At 48.8% G+C, this 19,548-nt stretch overlaps 1 protein-coding gene across 1 annotated transcript in view; it reads left to right on the top strand.

The window, feature by feature from the left end:
• COX10 (cytochrome c oxidase assembly factor heme A:farnesyltransferase COX10) overlaps positions 1-19,548 on the top strand; it is a 161,354-nt gene that overhangs the window by 110,708 nt on the left and 31,098 nt on the right. The window contains exon 6 of the mRNA XM_077458622.1: positions 2,114-2,184. Within this exon, the coding sequence (XP_077314748.1) occupies positions 2,114-2,184 (71 nt within the window). The remainder of the gene's footprint in view (positions 1-2,113; positions 2,185-19,548) is intronic.

Raw genomic sequence — 19,548 nt, 5'->3', positions numbered from 1 at the left:
GGAAAAAGTAGTACCCCATCTTTGGCGTCAGTGGAAGTAGTGACCCATCTTTGGTGTCAGTGGAAGTAGTACCCCATCTTTGGTGTCAGTGGAAGTAGTGCCCCATCTTTGGTGTTAGTGGAAGTAGTGCCCCGTCTTTGGTGTCAGTGGAAGTAGTGACCCATCTTTAGTGTCAGTGGAAGTAGTGACCCATCTTTGGTGTCAGTGGAAGTAGTGACCCATCTTTGGTGTCAGTGGAAGTAGTGACCCATCTTTGGTGTCAGTGGAAGTAGTGACCCATCTTTGGTGTCAGTGGAAGTAGTGCCCCATCTTTGGTGTCAGTGGAAGTAGTGACCCATCTTTGGTGTCAGTGGAAGTAGTGACCCATCTTTAGTGTCAGTGGAAGTAGTGACCCATCTTTAGTGTCAGTGGAAGTAGTGACCCATCTTTGGTGTCAGTGGAAGTAGTGACCCATCTTTGGTGTCAGTGAAGAAGTAGTGCCCCATCTTTGGTGTCAGTGGAAGTAGTGCCCCATCTTTGGTGTCAGTGGAAGTAGTGACCCATCTTTGGTGTCAGTGGAAGAAGTAGTGCCCCATCTTTGGTGTCAGTGGAAGTAGTGCCCCATCTTTGGTGTCAGTGGAAGTAGTGACCCATCTTTGGTGTCAGTGGAAGAAGTAGTGCCCCATCTTTGGTGTCAGTGGAAGTAGTGACCCATCTTTGGTGTCAGTGGAAGTAGTGACCCATCTTTGGTGTCAGTGGAAGTAGTGACCCATCTTTAGTGTCAGTGGAAGTAGTGACCCATCTTTGGTGTCAGTGGAAGTAGTGACCCATCTTTAGTGTCAGTGGAAGTAGTGACCCATCTTTGGTGTCAGTGGAAGTAGTGACCCATCTTTGGTGTCAGTGGAAGTAGTGACCCATCTTTGGTGTCAGTGGAAGAAGTAGTGCCCCATCTTTGGTGTCAGTGGAAGTAGTGCCCCATCTTTGGTGTCAGTGGAAGTAGTGACCCATCTTTAGTGTCAGTGGAAGAAGTAGTGCCCCATCTTTGGTGTCAGTGGAAGTAGTGCCCCATCTTTGGTGTCAGTGGAAGTAGTGACCCATCTTTAGTGTCAGTGGAAGTAGTGACCCATCTTTGGTGTCAGTGGAAGTAGTGACCCATCTTTGGTGTCAGTGGAAGTAGTGCCCCATCTTTGGTGTCAGTGGAAGTAGTGACCCATCTTTGGTGTCAGTGGAAGTAGTGACCCATCTTTGGTGTCAGTGGAAGTAGTGACCCATCTTTAGTGTCAGTGGAAGTAGTGACCCATCTTTAGTGTCAGTGGAAGTAGTGACCCATCTTTGGTGTCAGTGGAAGTAGTGACCCATCTTTGGTGTCAGTGGAAGTAGTGACCCATCTTTAGTGTCAGTGGAAGTAGTGACCCATCTTTGGTGTCAGTGGAAGTAGTGACCCATCTTTGGTGTCAGTGGAAGTAGTGACCCATCTTTAGTGTCAGTGGAAGTAGTGCCCCATCTTTGGTGTCAGTGGAAGTAGTGACCCATCTTTGGTGTCAGTGGAAGTAGTGACCCATCTTTGGTGTCAGTGGAAGTAGTGACCCATCTTTGGTGTCAGTGGAAGTAGTGACCCATCTTTGGTGTCAGTGGAAGTAGTGACCCATCTTTAGTGTCAGTGGAAGTAGTGACCCATCTTTGGTGTCAGTGGAAGTAGTGACCCATCTTTGGTGTCAGTGGAAGAAGTAGTGCCCCATCATTGGTGTCAGTGGGATGAAAAATGTCCCATTAATGGGAGTCAGTAGAAAGGATTGTGCCTCAACCTGGTTGGCAGTGGGAGAAATAGAGACCCGAGGGGCAATAGAGGCAATTATATTTCGGCAGAGCACAGACTGGACGCTTTCCTGCCTTTTGGCTGGCATTTAAGGCAGCCGGCATGATCGGCACTCAACACTTTACAAGGCTTGAAAGTTAATTCTGTTTTAAAGACATTCGATGCTTCACATAAATGGTTGTAGATGTTGTGAAATGACAAAAGGGTTTTGGTATTTGCATACATATTACACTGACAGTACAAGTAGCTTAAAGTTAACAGATGAAAAGGAAAAGTCCGATTGTTTGTCACACGGGTCCTTTTTTGTTTGTCTTGCAGTTTTTCGAGGTGCCGTTTGACTCCAACATGAACAGAACAAAGAGCCGGCCGCTGGTACGGGGGCAAATCAGGTAAGAGATGCACCTGCCCGCTGACGCTAAGATGTTTCTATTGTCTGGTTGTCAATGTCATAAGCTATGAGTGTCCACTGACACCACAGACCGACCTTCAAGGGGGGCAGAGAGACAAATACATCAATGTTTTACATCAACTCCTGCAAACTTTACATTGCTTTTTATTCATATTTTCTTTTTCTTTCCTTTCCCTCCTCCTCTCCTCTTTTCTCCTCCTCTCCTTCCCCACCCATTCCCCCCACCCACCCCCCCACCCATTCCCCCACCCATTCCCCCACCCATTCCCCCCACCCACCCCCCCACCTATTCCCCCCACCCACCCCCCCCCCCCACCCATTCCCCCACCTATTCCCCCCCACCCATTCCCCCACCTATTCCCCACCCACCCATTCCCCCCACCCATTCCCCACCCACCCATTCCCCACCCACCCATTCCCCCACCTATTCCCCACCCATTCCCCCCACACCCATTGCCCCCACCCATAAACCCCCACCCACCCCCCCACCCATAAACCCCCACCCACCCCCCCACCCATTCCCCCCACACCCCCCCCCACCCATTCCTCCCACACCCCCCCCCACCCATTCCTCACCCATTCCCCCCACCCATTCCTCACCCATTCCCCCCACCCATTCCTCACCCATTCCCCCCACCCATTCCTCACCCATTCCCCCCACCCATTCCTCACCCATTCCCCCCACCCATTCCTCACCCATTCCCCCCACCCATTCCCCCATCCTTCACCCATTTCCCCCACCCACCCCCCACCCATCCCTCACCCTTTCCCCCACCCATTCCCTCACCCTTTCCCCCACCCATACCCTCACCCATCCCATCCCCCACCTACCCCCACCTATTCCCCCACCTACACCCCCCCACCTATCCCTCACCCATTTCCCACCAATACCGTACCCATTCCTCACCCATGCCCTTGAAAAGAGCCTGATGGAGGTGTCTCCAGTCTTCTCCATGCTTCATTGGCATAAATACAAAATATTCAGCTGAGGATTAACAGTTATGGCAGCACCAATAAAGACATAGATACCTTCTCGTCCAGCCGTGTATGAGCTTTTTACCCTTTAGCATAGTATTGACCTCTTTATAAGTTGGCTGTAAGGGGTGTCCAACAACTTCGTAGCCTGGAGACTATCACACCTATATAAGCTTGTTGGACAATGCATTCCAAACTCATGGCCCTCACAATGGAGTCGGGCCCTTCTTTGTAGCTATAACAGCCTCCCGCTCTTCTGAGAAAGCTTTCCAATGGATTTTGAAGTCTGGGGGAATTTGTGCCCCAATCAGCAAAAGAGCGTTTTGTGAGGTCAGATGTATGAGAAGACCTGGCTCGCCATTGTTTTTTATTTTTTTATTTCATCCCATGGGTGTTCATTAGGGTTGAGGTCAGGGTTCTGTGCAGGATACTCAAGTCCCTTCACACCAAACTGGTCGATCCAAGTCTTTATGGAGCTGGCTTTGTACACAAGGGTACAATCATGGTGGAACAGAAAAGGGTCTTCTGCCACAAGGTTGGGAATGTAACAGTATCCTTCACTGGAAACATCTGATTACCATAATTTGGAGAGGGTCCGCCTACATCTGGCCATATAATGTAAGTGTGATGGTCCACAAACTTTGGTTAGTGACAGTTCCGGTCTTGTTTTCTTCATCTCGTCTGGCAGTTGTGGGACGCGGATTACATCGTCTCCCTCACTACAACCCGCTCATCTTTCATTTCCTTGTGTTCTACGACACCTTTCTTTGCAAATTTGACACAAACATGACGTTTCAGTCTTAGGAAGTGACACCGTTCGGTACGTCTCCATTAAAGCGCGTTCGTCACACTGCGCCGCCGCGATCATTAGTGCCCGGGGATCATTTCTAGGAATAACACTGGTTTTGTCCACCCCCTCCCCCCCCCCCCCCCCCCGGTGTGTTTGTCATTGTTGGTTGGGCGCTCTCGCTTGGTTCCAGGAGGGAATGGTGTTGGGTGAAAATTACTGACACCCCTCCAGGCGACATTCTGCATTATTTTCTGAAAACGCTAAATGCTCCAGCAGAGCCGCTTCCCCATCTCCCCCCAACCCCCCCCCCCCCTCTCCCCGTTAATTACAAGGACTCAAAACCGGGGCCGTGTTATTAAAAGAAAAAAAAAAAACTCATCAAATCTCGCCATCGCTTTCTGTCACTTCGATTGCGAATTTCTGCTGCGCCCTGTGAACATTCCGTCAGGGGTTGCATGTTAGGCTTGTGCTGCAGAAATGTTCTTTAATACACCCGTCCGCACCACCTCCCGGATGTTTGGATTTCACGGCTGGATGTTAACGAATACAACTCCAAGCTGAATCTGCTGACTGGCAGAGAGGTAGACTCCATTTCTCTTAGGTTCACTGACTGACACAGCTCCTTTATTCTTGACCATCGGGGTTGTTACGCCACCTTCAGGAGAGGAATAGGCAGAACATGTTAACGTTTTTTTTGTTTGTTTTGTTTTTAATTGGTGCTGCAGAAAACTCTCAGGTAGCGGGCAGTGCGCCTGTTTGAATGGCTGTGATTGAGCTGTCATTGGACTGCTTAGATTACTGGAAAAAAAATGTACAAAGCCAATCAGAGTGGCTCTGTACCTTGTGATCAAAGTAAACCAGTCACAAGTGTAAACCCCCAGCTGTGTTTATAAACATTCACAATGGAGCGCTGAATGTTTGTAACCATAATAGGAAGGAGAATTGCGGTAGGTAAAGGCGGGGGCGGGGGCAGGGGGGGGTGGGGTTCATAGTGTCATTGACCACTAATGGATGTGGGATTTTTATTTTTTATTTTTTTTAAGTGGTAGTAAATTCCTGCAATCTAAAACCCGCTGATAGGCAGGTTTTAGACCCCAGAGGTCTCTTCTGTCATACATGTACCCCCTGCCTGTCAGCGGATAGTGTGATCTGAGCTTACACCACCATTCCTCCCGATCTCTGTGCCACGGCAATGTGACTCCTCTGCGCATGCGTGGGAGTGACATAACCTGCGACCCGGCCAGTCAAGTGGCTGAAGGTAGGGAACCCGGAAGGAAGATGGGGCACAGATGGAAGCCGCCGGGGACCAGCGGGAGGTGTGATAGCGCAGCACTGGAGGACTCTCCAAGTCTGTCATAATGTATGCAGTGCATAATGAACATTAAACCTGCACAGGGGATCATTTATTAATACAATAAACAAGACTTTATTACTGCTTTAAAGATGTGTGTGTCAGTGATGGGGGTGCTTTTTGACCGCAAACCATTGTAGGGTTATTTTCTGGGAGGTTAAAAATGCCATTGACCACCATTGGTTGGGGGAGGGGGGTTGTTTTATTTTTTTAGGTATAGATCTTTATTAGTTATAGGAATCACTACACGAGTAGAAATACTTCAGAGAAGGGTATCGTGTGGTATTATAAACAAGATATCACATGACATGGACAGAGTGGGCTTGAATAGCTACATCCTCAGCTAATGACGGCTGTGACCCCGGAAGTGACATAATACGCAGTGCTTCCGGGTTCATAAGTCACAACGGCTGTTCCCTGAGTTTGTCCTCTCGCTGTACGAGCATTCTCCTGTGATCCCAGGCTGCCTGGGAGAACAGGAAGGCCTTCTGGTGATATTGGGGGGGGGGGTTTCAAAGTTGGTGCCGAGCCCACGGCTACAGCATCATCTGTGAGCTTGATTTAAGCGCCTGTCTATCATGCCGTTTATAAACGTACCATTGTAATGGTTAAAGTGGTAGTAAAGCCCGCTGTGTTATTCGTTCCTACAGTTAAGCCTATAATATAGCAGACCTGTAGGTAAATTGAATATCTCCTAAACGTGCGCTGTTTAAGAGATAGTCACCCTGCGTGCGGCCACCGACGTCAGTGGCGCATGCGCTCGGAAGGTTCCCGCATACCGCGCCAGATCTTCAGCGCATCTTGCCGGTGTCCTGTCAGAAAGCCGCTACCTATCAGAATATGTAATGGAAGTGACATGCCGTTGCCGCCATCTTGGTACACCCCGCACTCATCCGCCGTAAGACCCCTTTCACACCAGGGCGTTTTGCAGGCGCTATAGCGTTAGAAATAGCGCCTGCAATCCGCCCTAAAAAAGCTGTCTGTAAGGTGAAAGCCCTCAGCGGTGCGCTGGCAGGATGTCAGGGAAAAGTCCTGACAGCAGCTTCTTTGGAGCGGTGAAGGAGCGCTGTGTTTACCGCTCCTCCACCGCTGCTCCCCATTGAAATCAATAGGGCAGCGCTGTAATACCGCCGCTATTGCGGTGTATTGGCAGCAGTTTTAACCCTTTCTCGGCTGCTAGTGGGGGGTAAAAGCGCCCCGCTAGCGGCCGAAATGCGCCGCAAATCCGGTGGTAAATTACCGCCGACGCTATGGGCGGTGTGGTGTGAAAGGGGTCTAAGCCTATAAGTCACCAAGCGGACATCTTGTTACACCCACCGGAGTCTTGCATTTCACTCTTGTTTTTACCAGTAAACTGAGATCATATAGTGAAATCCAGGATTTGGAAGTCCGCAACACTGTTTTGATGTTGAATTCTAGAAGCATCGGCAAGCCTTCCTGATCTCGCACGTTTGCTAATCTGACAGAACACTGCTGATTTTAAAATTCAACGTCAAAACAATGAGACGGATTTCAAAATCCTGTATTTCACGATGTATAAGCTCAGCTTACTGGTAAAAATAAGTGTGACATGCAAGACTCCAGTGGGTGTAACAAGATGTCCGCTCGGCAACTTCAGACTGTAGCATTACTGTGGACGAGTGCGGGGTGTACCAAGATGGCCGTGACTGAAAGTCACCAAGGTTGCATATTCTGACAGGTGGCAGCTTTCTGATAGAACACAGGAACCGAAGCCTCCCTCCCGCGCGCGTGCGTGCGTGTGTGCGGGAGTGAAGTCATCGTGGCTCCGGCCAATCACAGCACCGGAAGCCCGTGAACCCCGGAAAGAAAGGCCAAGGGAAGACGTCGGCCCTTTCAGCGGCGACAGCGCGGCGCTGGAGGGCTTTGTTTTAAAGTGTTTTATAATGTGCTAGTATGCGATGCATACTAGCACATTATGCCATTGTCTTACAGGTGTTTTATTAAAAAAAATTTATTCTGCAGTGGTTTACTTGCATGACAACCAGTGTGTGTGTGTGTGTGGGGGGGGGGGGGTTCAGCTTCCCACCCCTCCTCCATCATATCGCCGTATTCATGGCAGACTTGTGTTTCCATTCGTTGGCCGGTCGCTGAAACGGGTCAAAGGTGCTTCAAACCCCATTTTAGCAGCGAGTTATTTCTGCTGACTGCAAAACTAATAAAAGGAAATCGGCTTTTCCTGCTGAAATATATAGTTGTGACGGGTCGCCTTCCGCTCGGGATACATCGAAGCCGGCTGTAGATTGTGAATGGGGGAGGGGACATAAAATATATAGAAACACGTCTTCTATTTCTCTTTGTGACATGTTGTATTCCTTGTAACACGCGAGCTCTGCTGCCTGGAAATGTCAGAGCTGTGCGCTGGTCCGCTCCAGGCGGAGAGGAAGGAGAGAGGCGCGGGGGGTGGGGGGATGGGGGGTCCGGCTTTGGAGGGTAATAATCAGGTGAGGGCAGAGCTATGACCAACGTCTTGTGCTCTTAGATTGTAAGCTCCTCTGATCAGGGCCCTCTGATCCCTCCTGTATTGAATTGTAATGTATCTGTGCTGTCTGCCCTCGTGTTGTAAAGCGCTGCGCATACTGTTGGCGCTACATAAATCCTTTCTAATAATAATAATAATAGTCTCGTATAAGAGCCGGTTCACACAGGGGCGACTCAGATCCGACTTCAGGTCGCCCCCTGTGAATGAGAGCCGTCTTAATGCACACTACTGAAGTCGCTCCGACTTCAGAAAAGGTTCCTGTACTACTTCTATCCGACTTGTAGGCGACCGGTACCCATTGATTTCAATGGAGGTCGCCTACAAGTCGGATCTCCGTCTATACGGAGGCGACTCTCACAGAATTATCAGCTCTCAAGAGGGAACTCCACGCCAAATTTATGAAAAAAATTTGGCATGGGTTGCCCTTCCGAGAGCATACCAGGCCCTTAGGTATGGTATAGATTTTAAGGGGAACCCCCTACGCCAAAAAAACAGCGTGGGGGTCCCCCCAGATCCATACCAGACCCTTATCCGAGCACGCTACCTGGCCGGCCAGGAAAGAGGGTGGGGACGAGCGAGCGCCCCCCCTCCTGAGCTGTACCCCCCACCCCAAAGCACCTTGTTCCCATGTTGATGTGGACAAGGGCCTCTTCCCGACAACCCTGGCCGTTGGTTGTCGGGGTCTGTGGGCGGGGGGGCTTATTGGATTCCGGGAGCCCCCTTTAATAAGGGGGCCCCCAGATCCCGGCCCCCCACCCTATGTGAATGAGTATGGGGTACAATGTACCCCTACCCATTCACCTGTGAAAAAAATGTACAAAAAAGACACAACACACAAGGGTTAAAATAGTTTATTGCACAGCTCCGGGGGTCTTCTTCCGTCTTGGGGGGTCTTCTCGCTGGACTCCTCCGCTATCTTCTGCTAGCTCTTTTACTAGCGGAGGAGCCCGGCATCCTTCTTCGCCGCCGACGCCCTCTTCTTCCGACTTTGGGGGTCTTGTCCCCCTTTTCGGGCCGGGATCTGGGGGATTCCGATAAGCCCCCCGCCCGCAGACCCCGACAACCAATGGCCAGGGTTGTCGGGAAGAGGCCCTTGTCCTCATCAACATGGGGACAAGGTGCTTTGGGGTGGGGGGGGCCGTGCGCCCCCCCTTCCCCAAGGCACCCCCCATGTTGAGGGCACGCGGCCTGGTACGGCTCAGGAGGGGGGGGGCGCTCGCTCGTCCCCACCCCTTTTCCTGGCCGGCCGGGTAGCGTGCTCGGATAAGGGTCTGGTATGGATCTGGGTGGGACCCCCACGCCGTTTTTTCGGCGTAGGGGGGTTGCCCTTAGAATCCATACCAGACCTAAGGGCCTGGTATGCTCTCGGAGGGGGAACCCATGCCATTTTTTTTTTTTTTATTTGGCGTGGAGTTCTCCCTTCAGAGGTCATTCTCTGATTGGCCACGGCAAAAGTCGCCTGGCCTGGGGCGACTTAAAGTCGTGTTGTAAGTCGCCCCAAGTCGTGTCCAAGTTGCCCCTGAAAGTCATGTTGAAAGTCGTGTCGCCCCTGTGTGAACCGGCTGTTAATGTCATTACAAAAGCCGACTTCAATGTTTTTATTAAAAATGATACTCTGTGATCCTGCCATGATAGGCACTTCCTGTTGTAAGGGGGGACAACACCGCTATCACCTATTTGTGGGTCTGATGGGGGTGGCGTGGCCGTTTCACTGCACGCTACACAAGCATGGTCCACTGTCGCCACCCGGGGGAAATGCCGGGCCGCCATCGCTAGTAGACAGGAAATGTCTGCAGGAGATCCGCAGGGCTGAGACGTATCAATGAATGATAAAAAAAAAAAAGGTGAATGGAACACTGGTTAGGGTTTATATCTACTTTAACCACTTGACCTCCAAAAGATTTACGGTACCCCCTTTTTGTGACCAGGCCATTTTTTTAATAAATTTTTTTATTTTTTTGCGATACCGCACTGCTGTACTTTAACCGACAGTAGCGCGGTCGTGTGCGACACTGTACCCGAAATTGATGTCTTTCTTTTCCCACAAATAGAGCGTTCTTTTGGTGGTATTTGATCACCTCTGCCGATTACATTTTTTTGCGCTATGAAAAAAAAAAAAAAAAGAGAGTGAGAATTCTGAAAAGAAATACTATTTTTTATTTCAGCTATAAAACACATCCAATAAAAAAACTGAAAAAAAAAATCGAATTTCTTCATCAATTTAGACCACTATGTATTCTGCTACATGTTCTCAGCAGCTGCAAGGAGGAGTCATGCTGATACCGTTAGTTCCACAAGTTGCTCCGACTTTTTTTTTTTTTTGGGCACGCTGGGAAGTGCCGTTCCTTCTGCTGTGTTTTATGAATAATACAGATTGCCCCTCCCCCACGCTCGTTTTTCTCTAATCCAGTCGTTAAGTATAAAAAGCATACATTCCAATGTGGGTGACCTGTGTGTGTACACATTGTGCTTCGGGGAGGCGGGCGGGTGATAAATCTAGAGATCACCGCCCTGACACATCGCCCGGGAGCCCAGATGGATGGGGCACAATGGGAAAGTCATGGTGAATTTTGGTCAAAAAGCTTTTCCATCTGCTTTCAAGATGAGGCGGGCACAGAGCAAGGGAGGCCGTACAAGACCCTCAATGTGTCCTCTACACAGGGGGCGAGAGGCCCGGACCAGCCTGCGTGCCACCACTAGGGGACCTGTAGCCTCTCTGAGGCTCGGTCTGAAGAGCTTTACCCGCACCCGAAAAGCTTCCTGACAAATTAAAGGAGCCTTTCTTAAAACTTTTAAAGGGCACTTTTTATATTTGTGGCGGTCATGGCTGTTCCTCTGAAAAGCGATTGGCAGTGAATTACTTTTCAGAGGGGCTGTACCACCTGTTTTATCCCTTGAAGGGCCACCCTCTTTATATCACTAGATCACCAGCAGAAGGAAGGAGGTCCTGATTCCTCTATATAAATCTTTATATCACTAGAGGGGTCACCAGCGGGAGGAAGGAGGTCCTGATTCCTCTTTATAGATCACTAGAGGGGTCACCGGTGGGAGGAAGGAGGTCCTGATTCCCCTATATAGATCTTTATATCACTAGAGGGATCACTGGTGGGAGGAAGGAGGTCCTGATTCCTCTATATAGATCACTAGAGGGGTCACCAGTGGGAGGAAGGAGGTCCTGATTCCCCTATATAGATCTTTATATCACTAGAGGGATCACTGGTGGGAGGAAGGAGGTCCTGATTCCTCTATATAGATCACTAGAGGGATCACTGGTGGGAGGAAGGAGGTCCTGATTCCTCTATATAGATCACTAGAGGGGTCACCGGTGGGAGGTAGGAGGTCCTGATTCCTCTATATAGACCTTTAGATCACTAGAGGGGGCCACCGGCGGGAGGAAGGAGGTCCTGATTCCTCTATATAGATCACTAGAGGGGTCACCGGTGGGAGGTAGGAGGTCCTGATTCCTCTATATAGACCTTTAGATCACTAGAGGGGGCCACCGGCGGGAGGAAGGAGGTCCTGATTCCTCTATATAGATCACTAGAGGGGTCACCAGTGGAAGGAAGGAGGTCCTGATTCCTCTATATAGATCTTTATATCACTAGAGAGATCACTGGTGGGAGGAAGGAGGTCCTGATTCCTCTATATAGATCTTTATATCACTAGAGGGGTCACCGGTGGGAGGTAGGAGGTCCTGATTCCTCTATATAGATCTTTATATCACTAGAGGGGTCACCGGTGGGAGGTAGGAGGTCCTGATTCCTCTATATAGATCTTTATATCACTAGAGGGGTCACCGGTGGGAGGTAGGAGGTCCTGATTCCTCTATATAGACCTTTAGATCACTAGAGGGGGTCACCGGCGGGAGGAAGGAGGTCCTGATTCCTCTATATAGATCACTAGAGGGGTCACCGGTGGGAGGTAGGAGGTCCTGATTCCTCTATATAGACCTTTAGATCACTAGAGGGGTCACCGGTGGGAGGTAGGAGGTCCTGATTCCACTATATAGATCTTTATATCACTAGAGGGGTCACCGGTGGGAGGTAGGAGGTCCTGATTCCACTATATAGATCTTTATATCACTAGAGGGGTCACCGGTGGGAGGAAGGAGGTCCTGATTCCTCTATATAGATCTTTATATCACTAGAGGGGTCACCGGCGGGAGGAAGGAGGTCCTGATTCCTCTATATAGACCTTTATATCACTAGAGGGGTCACCGGCGGGAGGAAGGAGGTCCTGATTCCTCTATATAGATCTTTAGTGAGACCGCATTTAGAATAATGTGTCAAGTTCTGGTGACCTCACTTACAAAAAGATATTGATGAGTTAGAATGAGTACAGAGATGGGCAACAAAAATGGTGAAAGGTCTGAGGGATAGGATAGTCTCAGGGGAGACTGCAGGAGCTTAATATGTACAGCCTGGCAGCACAAGGGTTGTCGGTTCGAAACCCAACCATGGCATGTTATTGGAGCAGAGATCAGTGTTCACTAAAAGAAAGCCCAGCCCCAGAAATCACACCTCTCCATGAGAAACACTTCATTCAGATACTTGCAGTAGCTGGCAGGAGATGTTGGGACTTGGAGGTTCTCCAATCTGCCTTAGAGGGAGATAGTGCAGCATAATATACATAAAGAGATTCGCACGTGGGAGGCGTTGGGGGAATATATATAAACTCAACATCTGCAAGGATTTGCATGGGATCCACTTTGTCACCAAGCTTAATACTCCTTCCCGATACCAGCAGAACATTGAGTGCCCCAGGCAGACATTTCATGCTTATCACTCATCTAAAATACACAGAGAGAGCCAACCTCATCCATCCCACTGGCTGTGTGACCCCCTGATGGAAAGCCGTGACCTCCAGCCCCCGCGACACACTGCTGCCCGGTGTGTAAACAGGGTGCCAGGGGCATCCATCAGATCACAGGGAGATATATGGCCATTCTGATGCCTGGATGAAAAGCAGAGCCAGAATCCTTCGTTACACATAAATAATGACCCCCCCCCAAATAACTGACACACTGCACCTGGGACACAAGAGCCAAAATAAACTGCAACCGATTCCTCTTCATTCAGGCTAGAATATTCTCCATTGTCAGAGCTATTCCTTTGAATGTGTTTGGTGGGCTACGGCATCAGGCTTTTCAACTTCTCTTAGTTGTGGCTTCCCAGACAACTTCTGTTCTTGGCCGTCTTTCCTCTCCCCTGAAGTGGCTGCTGGGAAGCCAAATACATGACCATACCAGAGCGCCCTCACAATAGGTACGTGTAAGCATCTTTCTTCTACGGGGTACTTAGAATAGAGTTTGGAAGGGGATGGTAGCAGGTTTAAGCTTAGTTGGTAATAACTTGGACTTCTACTTTAATCAGCCAATCCATTTACTAAACTACAGTGATATTGCCTAGGCCCTAGGCACTTCATGTTCATGAGAACACAGCCTATCCAATCACTAGAGACCAGTGACATCACAGAGACCCTTCATATTCATGAGAACACAGCCTATCCAATCACTAGAGACCAGTGACATCACGAGACCCTTCATATTCATGAGAACACAGCCTATCCAATCACTAGAGACCAGTGACATCACAGAGACCCTTCATATTCATGAGAACACAGCCTATCCGATCACTAGAGACCAGTGACATCACAGAGACCCTTCATATTCATGAGAACACAGCCTATCCAATCACTAGAGACCAATGACATCACGAGACCCTTCATATTCATGAGAACACAGCCTATCCATCACTAGAGACCAGTGACATCACCGAGACCCTTCATATTCATGAGAACACAGCCTATCCAATCACTAGAGAGCAGTGACATCACAGAGACCCTTCATGTTCATGAGAACACAGCCTATCCAATCACTAGAGACCAGTGACATCACCAAGACCCTTCATATTCATGAGAACACAGCCTATCCAATCACTAGAGACCAGTGACATCACAGAGACCCTTCATATTCATGAGAACACAGCCTATCCGATCACTAGAGACCAGTGACATCACAGAGACCCTTCATATTCCTGAGAACACAGCCTATCCAATCACTAGAGAGCAGTGACATCACAGAGACCCTTAAAATTCATGAGAACACAGTCTATCCAATCACTAGAGACCAGTGACATCACCGAGACCCTTCATGTTCATGAGAACACAGCCTATCCAATCACTAGAGACCAGTGACATCACCGAGACCCTTCATATTCATGAGAACACAGCCTATCCAATCACTAGAGACCAGTGACATCACAAGACCCTTCATATTCATGAGAACACAGCCTATCCAATCACTAGAGACCAGTGACATCACCGAGACCCTTCATGTTCATGAGAACACAGCCTATCCAATCACTAGAGACCAGTGACATCACCAAGACCCTTCATATTCATGAGAACACAGCCTATCCAATCACTAGAGACCAGTGACCTCACCGAGACCCTTCATATTCATGAGAACACAGCCTATCCAATCACTAGAGAGCAGTGACATCACAGAGACCCTTAAAATTCATGAGAACACAGCCTATCCAATCACTAGAGACCAGTGACATCACCGAGACCCTTCATATTCATGAGAACACAGCCTATCCAATCACTAGAGACCAGTGACATCACCGAGACCCTTCATGTTCATGAGAACACAGCATATCCAATCACTAGAGACCAGTGACATCACCGAGACCCTTCATATTCATGAGAACACAGCCTATCCAATCACTAGAGACCAGTGACATCACAAGACCCTTCATATTCATGAGAACACAGCCTATCCAATCACTAGAGACCAGTGACATCACCGAGACCCTTCATATTCATGAGAACACAGCCTATCCAATCACTAGAGACCAGTGACATCACCGAGACCCTTCAGCCTATGACAGACATTTCAGAATTTTGCATTCTTTGAAAAAAAAAAAAACAACCTACTAATCCTTCCTGTGGAATTGTACGGATGATATTCTGGAGTATTCTCTCTGTGTATATAGAAGGGACAGATATCTGGAATGTCTCGGGGTTTTCTTCTCCATTGTATGTCATTAATACATTCATTTTATTTTAAAAAAATACAATTTTCCGGTTCCCGGTCCCCCCGCCTTGTAGCTGGATGTTATGAGGGAATTGCGAATGCCCCCAGCTATGGAGATTACGGACTTGGGAACGTATGAGCGGTCTGGGTGAATGGAGGATAATTTCTCAATTAAGCGTCCCGTCTGATAGCGGTATAAATGTTTAACTAATCACCCCTGTCCGCCATAGAAGCCATACTAAACACAGCTTTGTTTTCCTGATCATAAATAATTGAGAAGTTCATAAATGTCCTTGGGACTATGTAAATTTTATGGCTGTTTGAATGAATTGTGGAGGATTACTGAAGTGATACAAGGCGCCCCCCCCCCCCACCTCCTCCCTCCCTCCCTGCTGGAAAATAAAATGATATCCGTGGCCTCAGCAGTCCACCTCGTGAGACAAAAATCAATGCTTTGCCGAGCGCTTGTGTGTACCGAGCTGGAAATGCACGTTTTGCGCTGTGGATGTCATCGCTTAAAGGGCTTGTAAATCCTCGAGGTTTGCATTCTATGTGAAAAACCTCCAGTGATGCAACTGCCCCCCCAGAGCCCCCATTTCACGTATCTCGACCCGGTCTTTCCAGCAACGAAGAACGAGCACAGCAGCTCCAACCGGTTGTGTCAGATCCTGATTTGAATAGATTGATAGCAGCGCAACCATTGGCTCCCGCAGCTGTCAATCAAATCCAATGACGCAGGGGGCGGGGCCAAGTCCTGTTGTCCGTGTCAATAGACGTAGCAGCAGCAGGACATTAGAGCGCGTCCGCATGAGTGCCCCGCCCGAGGGAGAGCGGCTCTCCAACGGGGGTTCTCAAGAAGAGGAGGAGCCAGGAGCCCCGCCCGGGGGACCCCAGTAGAGGATCGGGGGCCACTCCAGCAAAACCAGCTGCACAGTGGAGGCAAGTATGACATGTTTGTTTTGTTTTTAGTTTTTTTAAACGAACCTTTACACAATTTTAAAATATTGCAGCAGCGCTCTTGTCAGATATGATTAAAAAGAAAAGCTTTCGTATATAGTTCAGAAGTGAGAAAGATGGAAACGGAGGCGTTCAATTTTAGCTTTTGTTGTGATCTGTAGAGAGCAGCTTCCACCATAGACTTCACCGCGTGAGGGAATTCTCCCCTTTTGGGGGGCCACTCACCAGAAATACAGCAATACTGCGCCTTTATTTGTAAAAAAAAACTGTTCCAATAACCACGTCCACTAGGTGTCAGTCACGCTATACAGGGCTCCAGTAAACCATGTGAAAGGAATGAAATATACACATAGTGTTGTACTGCTTAAAGTTTATTTAATGCAACAAAAAAAAAATATGCATACCAAATATACATTACAGACAAAGTCAGGAAGTGACGAAACGCGCCAGTGACGTGATCTACGACATTATCCGGAAGTGACGTGTGCGCTCCACGGGCCGAGGAACCAGGAAGTGCCTCGCTGCTGTACACAGCCGCCCCTTTCTCATCTTTCCGGCAACCGAGGAAACATACAGGCACAACGCATTTTACTTTTTGCTTCATTGTAATGTATATTTGGTACGCATATTTTTTAAAAGGGGGGTTTCTTGGCCTTTTTGTCTTTTTTATTCGCTTTTTCACATAAAAACACAATTATATATAAAGTATATAAAGTATTGTGCCAAGGTTTTAGGCAGGTGTGATGCCAATGCTGTAAATGAAGTATGCTTTCAGAAATAGGAGTGTTAATATGGAAAGTAAATGAAGAGAAATCCAATCCAGCAGCAATTATTTTAGCTAGACTTGCGCACAGTTTTTTAACCAGTTGCTTACCGGGCGCTTAAACCCCCTTCCTGCCCAGACCAATTTTTAGCTTTCAACTCTGATGTACTTTGAATGGCAATTGCGCGGTCATGCTACACTGTGCCCAAACACATTTTTATCATTTTTTTTTTTCACATAAAAGGGGGCTTTCTTTTGGTGGTATTTAATCACCACTTGGGTTTTTATTTTTTGCTAAACAAACAAAAAAAGACAGAATTTTTGAAAAAAAAAAAAAAGTTTCATAGTTTGTTATAAAATTTTGCAAACGGGTAATTTATCTCCTTCATTGGTATTCGCTGATGAGGCAGCACTGATAGGCACAGATAAGAAGACACTGATAGGCACTGATGGGTGTCACTGTTGTGCACTGGTAGGCGGCGCTGTTGTGCACTGGTAGGCGGCGCTGTTGTGCACTGGTAGGCGGCACTGTTTAGCACTGATGGGTGTCACTGTTGTGCACTGGTAGGCGGCACTGTTGTGCACTGATGAGTGTTACTGTTGTGCACTGGTAGGCGGCGCTGTTGTGCACTGGTAGGCGGCGCTGTTGTGCACTGGTAGGCGGCGCTGTTGTGCACTGGTAGGCGGCGCTGTTGTGCACTGGTAGGCGGCGCTGTTGTGCACTGGTAGGCGGCGCTGTTGTGCACTGGTAGGCGGCGCTGTTGTGCACTGGTAGGTGGCACAGGTGGACATAAAAGCCTCTCCACGATTGGGACTTTTGTCCCTCTCATAGTCACTGGCAATCTGCTTTTTTTTGCTTCTCCATCTCTGTTTACATCACATGATCAGCTATCATTGGCTGACAGCTGATCACAAGGTAAGGGTGTCGGGATTGACCACTTACTCCAATCAGTGATCAGCCGAGTCTCAGACGCGCTGATCACAGAGCATGCTGCGCGCTCCCTGCAGGGGGTGCGCAGGCCGTTCGAGCACGGGAGGACGTCCATGGACGCCCTCCCGGCAAAGTAGGTGCACACTGTGGCCTTCTTTCGGCTATAGCACGGACGGGGAAGAGGTTAAGGAACTCTGCAGGTTGTTCCAAACATATAAGCACAGATCTTCTGTGGATGTCGGTTGCCTCCATTCTTTCTGTCTCTTCATGTCATCCCAGACCGACTCTATGATGGGGAGATCAGGGCTCTGTGGGGGGGCCAAAACATTACTTCCAGGACTCCTTGTTCTTCTTTACACTGAAGATTGTTCTTAAAGTGGAGGTCCACCCTAAAGTGGACCTTCCGCTCATTGGAATCCCCCCCCCGGCGCCACAATTGGCACCTTTCAGGGGGGAGGGGGGTGCAGGTACCTGTACAGTACAGGTATATGCACCCACTTCCTGGATAGCTCTCTGCGGAAAGGGGCGTAGATCTACGCCCCTTTTCGAAAGTCCCCCGCTGCCTGCTGGGAAACACATGGATCCCAGAGGCAGCGGGTCCATCCTTATTGCGCAGCGCGACTCGCACATGCGCAGTAGGGAACCGGGAAATGAAGCCGAAAGGCTCCACTTCCTGATTCCCATACCCAAGATGGCGGCGGCAGCACCCGAGAGACGATCGAGAGATCGGCTTCGGGTGCCGACATCGCGGGCGCGCTGGGCGGGTAAGTGTCATTATTTTAAAAGTCAGCAGCTGCAGTATTTGTAGCTGCTGGCTTTTAAAAAAAAAAAAAACGGCGGAACTCCCAGCGGACTCCCGCTTTAATGACGTTGGCTGTATGTTTGGGGTGGTCGTCCTGCTGCAGAATAAATTTGGGGCCAATCACATGGCTCCCTGATGGTACGGCATGGTGGAGAAGTATGTGCCTGAGGACACCATTCATCCTAATCAAATCTCCAACTCTATTTGCAGAAATGCAGCCCCAACCTTGCAAGGAACCTCCACCATGCTTCACAGTTGACTGCAGACACTCCGTTAATGTACCGCTCTCCAGCCCTTTGGTGAAAATATGCTTCCTGCTACAGCCAAATATTTCAGCTTATCAGTTCAGAGCACCTGCTGCCATTTTGACGCAATCGATACTGGTCATTTTGCTGGAGGACATGATTCAAATATCTATAATATTAGTATAATTGCAAAAAAATTTTGTCTTCGTGGCAGAGATAATCATGATGTTTCTACAATATCTACAAGTTTCTACAATATCCTCCCCGTTCACTCCAGAATGCGGTGGCGGGAAATTCGGTTTCTGTGCACGTTTCCCCCACTGTATTCGAAGCGCGCCGGAGTTGCGATCTGCAGTTGGTGTCGATGTTTAACTACACCCCAAATACAGGTCGGAAAACGCAGTTTTGAACCAAATCCGGTTGCAGTGCGTTTTTTTTTTTTTTTTAAGTAGTGCATGGGCTACCTTTGTTGCAGTCCAGTGCGATTCAGCACATTCAAAACAAATGTTCTCCAATCACACCGCACTGAGCCGCTTATGTGAATTGCATAGGAAATGAAGTCACATCACATAGCTGTGCGATTCGTCTCTCAAAACGGGAATAATGACTTTGTCTCCATTTTAATTTCCTGCGACATACTGCTCTCTCCAGTACCACCAGATGCTCTTTACTGCAGAACTTCCATTTACAAAAAAAAAAAAGAGATAATGGGCCAAGCATGTTGGTAAATACTGTGCTTTTGCAGCAATGCTCACCTTTTCTCCAGTGCTGTTCCCCCCACGATGGTCCTCAAGCCATCGTCATTGGATCCACTTCCTGTGAGGCGAGGCCGCCCTGAGATGTTTTCTGTCACTCTCCATGTGGCCTCCAGGAGAGTAAATTTCGGGAAGATTATGTTCTGCTCCATGACATCACCGTGACCTCACCATCCTGGAAGGCTGTATGCCGCCCCCACCCCCCCCCCCCCCCCCCCCCATTTCTCTATAGTGTC

Source organism: Lithobates pipiens, unplaced genomic scaffold, assembly GCF_037356315.1.
Source record: "Lithobates pipiens isolate NorthernLeopardFrog02 unplaced genomic scaffold, aLitPip1_a1.2 Scaffold_28, whole genome shotgun sequence".
Taxonomy (NCBI): domain Eukaryota; kingdom Metazoa; phylum Chordata; class Amphibia; order Anura; family Ranidae; genus Lithobates; species Lithobates pipiens.
This window is presented reverse-complemented; position numbering and strand designations above follow the sequence as displayed.